This window comes from Scomber scombrus, chromosome 2 (genome assembly GCF_963691925.1).
Source record: "Scomber scombrus chromosome 2, fScoSco1.1, whole genome shotgun sequence".
NCBI classification, from domain to species: Eukaryota; Metazoa; Chordata; class Actinopteri; order Scombriformes; family Scombridae; genus Scomber; species Scomber scombrus.
The window spans coordinates 32,192,195-32,199,622 of record NC_084971.1 but is presented as its reverse complement, the minus strand read 5'-3'; the positions used below and the strand labels follow the sequence as shown (position 1 = coordinate 32,199,622).

Genomic DNA, 7,428 nt, shown 5'->3' with positions numbered 1-7,428 from the left:
CAAACCTCACCAGCTTTAATTATTATTATTATAAATGCATCATCTACTAGTCAATTATTTAGTTTATTATTATTAAAAATAAAAAAAATGCTCATAACAAGTTCTCAGAAGTCAAGTTGTTGCAGGCTGCTTGTTTCGGTCTGATCAACAGTCCAAAACAGAAGATTTTTGATAATAATATTAATAATAATAATAATAATAATAATAATGATGATAATAGAGAAAAGCAGCAAATTCAAACATAGAAGCTGAAAGTAGTGAATGTTCGTTGTTGCTGGCTAAATATTTAAATAGTTAATCGATCAAATTGGTTGTTGATTAATTTTTTCTGATGACTAATTAACCCCGGGATGTCCACGATCACCTCAAAAATGTCCACTGGAGGGTTTTAAAAGCAGAGCGACTTCAAGCAGTTTAACACACACACACACACACACACACACACACACACACACACACAAAGAACCCCCCCCCCCCCCCTAAAACCACAAGGTGTCATTTTGATTAATTAAAACGTGTTGATTAGTGAGAGCAGTTTGTTACTTTTAGACTATCTAATTATTTCCCTCCGTTTCTCAGTCTTTATGCTAAGCTAAGCTAAGCTAAGCTAGCTGCAGGCTGTAGCCTAAAATGTAACGGACAAATATGAGAGCGGTATCAAACTTTTTTTTTTTTTTTTTTTACCTTTCAGCAAGAAAATTCTTCCCATAAATGTGCAACTACTCTTTTAAATATTAAACTCATGTTTGTTTACATACATTAAAACGTGAATTTCACTGTTTAGAGACGTTAGCTTAAGTCGGCACACGGCTACGACTACGGAGTATCGGTTCGGGTCGGTTCTTTATCAATACTTGTATCAGTTTTTATTGCTACAGAATTGCTTTTTTAAAAAACTATATTATTTTTTAAAACACAATATATTCAACTATATATCTAAATATTGTTTCTAGAGCAGCAAAAGTAACGTTTGCTAACAGCAGAGTTACCGTATAAACTCGCTGGAAACAAATGTAAAAATGTCAATAAAATAAATTACGTGGCAAACTACAATGAACGGCACAGACAGCTTTTGTTTAAATTTGTTCGCACTAATTAGCTATTAGCTTAAGTAGCGTGCTGCGGCTGTGTTAAACATACCGGCAGTGGACGGCAGACGGCAAAGCAGTTAAAATATCACATTTATACACGTTCATGCTAGTTTAACAGCTAACAATTAACAACTAGTAGGTTTTTATTGTAGTCGTCAAAGCGGAGTAAAACCTAAAAACGTTATCTTTCACTTCATCTGGTTCACTGGTGAAGAGGAGACGACAGACAGGAGACTAGAAATGACACCAAAACATTACGGACCTTAAGTTTAGAGCCAGTTCTGGTGGACATCGGGGGCTAATCAGACTTATTTCAAACACTGGTTCACAGCAGAGTCTTAAAAGGCTGGAGCCAAAATGTTACAGACTTAAATGAATTAAATATTTCTTCATTAGCAGCCCGGCTAATATATTAAACATCTGAGAGACTTGTTGAGCTCAGTCTCCTCCTCCGCCTGTGAGGGAGTTTCAAACCCCCCCCCCCCCCCCCCCCCCCCGATCAGCTGAGGTGGACTCACAGTGAGGACAAAGGTCAATTTGAAACTTTCTCCGAAAAGCGACATCAGCGACAGACGAGAGTTTCACGACTGTTTACTTCTCTCTCTCTCTCTGTCTGGCAGACGCTGACACCCAGAGAGGAAGTTACTCAGATAGAAATCGTCCAGTTTATGCAAAGTCATCGTCCATATTAGGTCAGAGCTGGCTAAATCTGTAAGCGGAGAGCACCAGTGCTGTGGTCTTTAAATCCCTGGCTGTTCCCTCTCCGAGCTCTCGCTGCACACAGCTACAGAAACATGATCAAACAGCAGACATCTTTGGGTCATTTGGGTTTACCCCACATATCTGCCTCCTGTTTCCAGGTATACATAAACAGACACTTTCTGGGAAACTGAGTCAGGAATGTGAGCGGCCTTGCCAAGACTGGCCGCTCCCCATTAAAGCTTTACAGTTAAAGGGATATGCCATGATACAAAATGTCAAAAATGTTGTTGCTTTTTTTTTTTTTTTTGTGTGTGTTGTTAATTAAAGAGGAAAAGAAATGCTACACATGCACACTACAAAATCCGACATCGCGTCTTATTTTTGTTTGATTGAATCTTGTGGCAAGAATTCAATGTGTGTTATAACAGTTTTCTCTTCACTTCGGTTTTTTTTTGGCATATAGATGAATGTACACAGCAGATGGTGTTTTTGTGTTACGTAACACCACTTTGGAGGAAGGAAAACATCAGGAAAAACTTGTGCATTCAAAGTGGAATCCCTCCATAAACCCAAAGACCTCGCCGTCCTCCAACGTGACAGATGGGACGTCCAACCTTTTAAACTTTTGTGATTTGTACAGTTGTTTTCTGCGGCCTCCTCTCTCTCTCTCTCTCTCTCTCTCGCTCTCTTTCTCTCCCTCTCTTTTTTTGTTTTGTTTGTTGTTGCATGAGGGCATGTGAAGGAAGCTGCTGCCAGCATGAGATCCTGTGACTCTGCTGGCAGCGCAGTCAGCTTCCCAAGCCTTTCGGGGAGAAGTGGGAGGAGGGAGGAACGCAATTCTCAGCAGCAGAAAAGAGTGCAGAGTGCACCTTTAACCAAAACAGACAGAGCGGTTCTTCTTCTCACTCGCTTCAATGACCTTGTCCTCGATCATAAGTCTTTTTTTTTACAGTAAAATAATCACATGAAACTCTGAGCGGGCAGACCAGGTTTCTGTGGCGAGCCTCGGTGACATCAGGGCCTCCTGCTGCTGCATCCTTTTCTTGCAAAAGCCGCAGACTCAGATTCGGTCTTTGGCATCAGAGCTTTCGGAGCTCTGTTCACCAGCTGCAGAGCTCCATGACGAAACCTTTCCAGCTGAGCGACAGGAATCCGCTGTTTACAGTACAGTACTATGCGATCATGAGCAACATCTCCCAGAAATCAAAGGATACAGACACTAAAACATGGGCGAGAACACCCTGAACTCTTGTATCCACAGGAGGGGAGGGAAGAGTCACAGATTCGCATCGGTGCACCGCCAAAAACTGATTAAAAACGTGTGCGCTGGATACAATTTGGGATGAACTCTCGATGCATCGTTTCTAACATCTGTGTATCGGTTGTAGAAGGCCTTGTATGATTTAGAAATGTGGCCAATAATTTAATATTATGATTAATTCCTCTTTTCTTAACTGTTTCTCCAGGGCGATGCCATGCTGCCGCTAAGTGGTACGCAGCCAAAATGTTCCAGGTGGAACTTAAGCTATAAAATTATTGTTCCACACTTAGTGGAATAAGTGGAGTATTAAACTATTTTGACTGTAATTGTTTGGGTTTCTGGAAACAGAGAACACTCAACTACAAAAAGGACTTGTGAAAAAGACCTGAGTGTGAAAGTGTCGAAAAGAAAGAAGATAAATGAAATAAAAATGGCACTTAAGAAATAAAGTCAAACTCTGTGTACCATGTATTGTTGCACACTTTGGAATAAGTGGATTATTAAACTATTTAGACTGTAATTGTTTGCATCATAGAGCATTAACACGTAAACTGGAGACAGAGAAACTACAATGCTTAAGAAATAAAGTCAAACTCTTTGTACTATGGTGAATTTGCATAGCATCACATCGTGTTAAATCAAATCATGTGAAATCAGACAAGCATCGAAAAAAACGGTTGAATTGTATCGCATCAGTAGTTGAGTCATGTGTTTTTAATTTATCCAGTTTTTTGGCGATGCACCAAGACACGTATATCTCATCTGCCTCGGCGATGGAGACGCACATCCCTGATCCGCAGCTTTCCAAAATGACCACGAGCGACGAAAAACCTCGAGGAGGCGAAGAGTTAAAGGTTAACTGCTCCTTTCCTGGTTGAGACGGGGAAACTTGAGTTTCCATAAGAGGAGAGCAGCGTGTTATAGAGCAGCAGCTTTGGATCGGAGCCCAGACGGGAGCTCATCAAGGTTGGAAAACAAAAGAGGATCGCTTAGCTAACAGCCACTCCTCTACTTATATTTCCCAGAGATGATGTTCACAGAAACCAGTGCCAGCTACTGTTCCCATGTTTAGGTTTTTAATCTGAAGAGGAAAATATTTTGGTTGACTCTTTTTTGGCTGAACATGTGACGGGGACCCAACACAGGCCTTCAGCTTTTTTATTCTTCCATGTAAAGTCAAGTGAGGCTGGGCTCAGAGCAGTAGTCATGGGTTACGTTTTACTTTGTAATAGGGTTTAAAGATCAGGCATAATAACACAGGTCCCTGTGGCTTTAAGCTCCAGGCACTTCAGAAAGGCGTCATTATGCAAACAAACTGCCTATTACAACAGGACATGCTCCAGAGCCAAAACCCAGTCAGCAGTTACTGCCTGATGCCTCCGCTCAGGTTTGCATTGCTTGTTTTTTTTTTTTTTAATTTCTCTCTCATCATACAGTAGCACCGTGCCGAAACACACCGAGACCACCGGTTGGTCACAAAGCGCCGAGCGCCTACGACAAGTCTCTCAATCAATATCTGTCCTTAGAAAAAGGTGCCAAGAGTCTTTTTTTCTTTTTTCTTTTGGAGGATCTGACGCCCTCTTTGAAGGTGCTTAGTTGCTCTTACCACAGTGCAAATCAAAGGGTCCTTGACTTTTTTTTTTTTTATGTCCAACAACATTTAGAGACCTTGGACAGGTTGGTCTACAGCTTCAGCAAAGACCACAGAAGAAAAGGCAGATTTCAAAAAAACTCTCAAGACTTATCGCCCACTATGTGAGCTGTGACATTGTCAAATAACAACAAAATAATATATATATATTTATATATATATATATATATATATATATATATATATATAAAAACAAAAAAAACAACTTAAACTTATTTGCTTTCTACATCTACAAGTGTTTTTTTCTCTATTTGTCATTGCAATTCAGGAAGGTGCGCTACATAATCGAGTCAGGGGCTTGAGGAGAGGGCTTGGGGAAGGCATTGAGGACTCTTCCCTTTTGTGGGTTAGAAATAAAAAGCCACTGCAGATAATCTAAAAAAGGGAGCACCAGGCTGCAGAGCTAAGAAGGCTGACCGAATTGTGAACTGTCAGTCATTTCCTGTGTGTCACACCGCAATCTCTCAGATCTGCAATGGTAGTGCATTTATAGGTGAAAGTTCGGTTCAGTAACGACATCCTTTTTCAAAAATAAAAAAAAAAGAAAAGAAGAAGAAGGATGCATGCTGGTAAACACGAGAATAATCCGATATTTAAAAAAAAGGAAAAGAAAAAAAAAAGGTGTTTCTTATCCCTCATTTTCCCAAATAAAAAAATAAAAAATAAAAAGACGTGTTTTTAATGATTGGCAGCATCTGAAGCACGTGAGAGGTTTTGGTGTCCGAGTGGTTCAGCAGTATCAGTTATCTTTGGTCAGTTTGAATTAAGGTGCAGTTTTTCTCTCTTTCGGTTTTGACTTAGCTTTCATTTTGATGTGAAGGGGGTAGAGGAAGGAAGGGAGGATTGGGAAGAGAAGGGGTGATGGTGGGAGGTTGGGGAATTAAAGCTCCAAGGACTTTTCCACAACAAGCAAGCTGTTGTTTCCAGTTAACAGCTGGCCTGGCGTTGGAGCTTCCATCGCTCGCTGTGTGTGTGTGTGTGTCGCAGCACTTACTGATATTTCAGATGCAGATGCAATCCGAATGGTATGCAGTGCTTCTATAGGAGCCCGGCCAAATTTATAAAAAAAAAAAAAAAAAACCAAGAAACATACACCCGCTTCTTTGTTTTCCAGGGGCCAGGGCTCCTCCCCACTTCCTTATTTTAGCGCTTCCTCTATCCTCAAATGCCCCCTCGCCCTCGGCTCACTACCGGTTCCCCTGCCGACAACTACGACCATCTACAAAAAACAGTGCAATGTCTATTCATAGGCACAATGGGATACAAATACAGCACACAGAGGGAGAGAGGGGAACACTATACACGCTCATACGGTATGTTACATGTCCAAACACACACACACACACACACACATGCACGCACGCACACACACACACACACACACACACACACGGACACAGATTACACAGACGTCAGCAGCAGCAGCAGCAGCAGCAGCAGCAGCAGCAGCTCTGGCTTGGTGGTGGTTGTGGTGCAGCCTGCAGAGACAGAGCAGTGAAGAAGGCTGCTGTTTGGAGGGCCAACAGGAGAGGAGGAGGAGGAGGAGGAGGAGGAGGAGGAAGAACAAGGGTGGCAATTTACTCCCATTTTTGTTTAGGCTACTCCTTCCTCCCTCCCTCCCTCCCTCCTTTCCTCCTCCTCCTCCTTTTCTTCTTATTCTTCTTCGTCTTCTTCTTTCACATCCTCCCTCCACACCTCTACTTCACATCTTTGCTCTTACTTGGAAGGAAGCTGTGAGAGTGGAGGTTGTTTATGTGGCGTGGAGGTTGCTCGCGGCGGTAGTGCTCCCGAAGAAAGGGGGGGAGGAGGAGGGTGAGAGAGGAAGAGGAGGAGGAGGAGGAGGTGGAGTAGCCGGGTGAGTTTTATCCCGCTGCTTCGTCTCCTCCCTGCGGGGGTTCTTTGCGCTGGCTTTGACCGTCCGCGCTGGCCGCCAAAATCCTCTGCACAAAGTCTTTGGTCCGCCCGGCAACTAAGGGGCCTGCAGTCGTCATGGAGATACATTTGAGAGGGGGGGAGAAAAAAAAAAAGTGGATGATTTAGTGATTTAGTCACAATCAAAACAAAATGTGAAGAGAAATATTTCAGCTTTCATACAAGTGCTAAGAGCTCAGACATGAAAACCAAATAAAGACAAAGTTTTATATGTAATGTTATTTTTAGCAGAGTTTATACTGAATGAGCTTCAGGGGAAAAAATCCAAACAAGAAGAACAAGATATATTTTAACCCTTTAAATACTGTTCATGTCCTGACTCATAATTGGCCTCTACTTCAATTCACATTCATAGATTCTATTTATTTATTTACTTTTTTGGTTTTTATCACTATTTTATGATCCAGGAGACATTTTATAGAGATTGAACATGTTTAAATGCTGATTTGTGTCCTTCCTTCTGTCCTTCCTTCCTTCTATCCTCCCGTTCTTCCTACCTTCCTTCCTTCTTTTCATCCTTCCTTCCTTCCTTCTGTCCTTCCTTCCTTCCTTCTGTCCTCCCGTTCTTCCTTCCTTCCTACTTTCCATCCTTCCTTCCTTCCTTCCTTCTGTCCTTCCTTCCTCCCTTCCTTCTATCCTTCCTTCCTTCTATCCTTCCTTCCTTCCTTCTGTCCTTCCTTCCTCCCTTCCTTCTATCCTTCCTTCCTTCTGTCCTTCCTTCCTTCTATCCTTCCTTCCTTCTGTCCTTCCTTCCTTCCTTCCTCCCTCCCTTCCTTCCTCCCTCCCTTCCT

General features: G+C 42.1%; 1 protein-coding gene across 4 annotated transcripts in view; it reads right to left on the bottom strand.

Moving 5' to 3' along the window:
- Window positions 1-5,355: 5,355 nt before the first annotated feature.
- The window catches only part of LOC133997999 (CREB3 regulatory factor-like), a gene marked incomplete at its 3' end in the record, with an annotated part of 35,179 nt that continues 33,106 nt past the window's right edge, over window positions 5,356-7,428 (bottom strand). For all 4 annotated transcript variants that reach the window (XM_062437753.1, XM_062437758.1, XM_062437741.1 and 1 more), the window contains 1 exon segment: window positions 5,356-6,683. In XM_062437753.1, coding sequence (XP_062293737.1) covers window positions 6,568-6,683 — 116 coding nt within the window.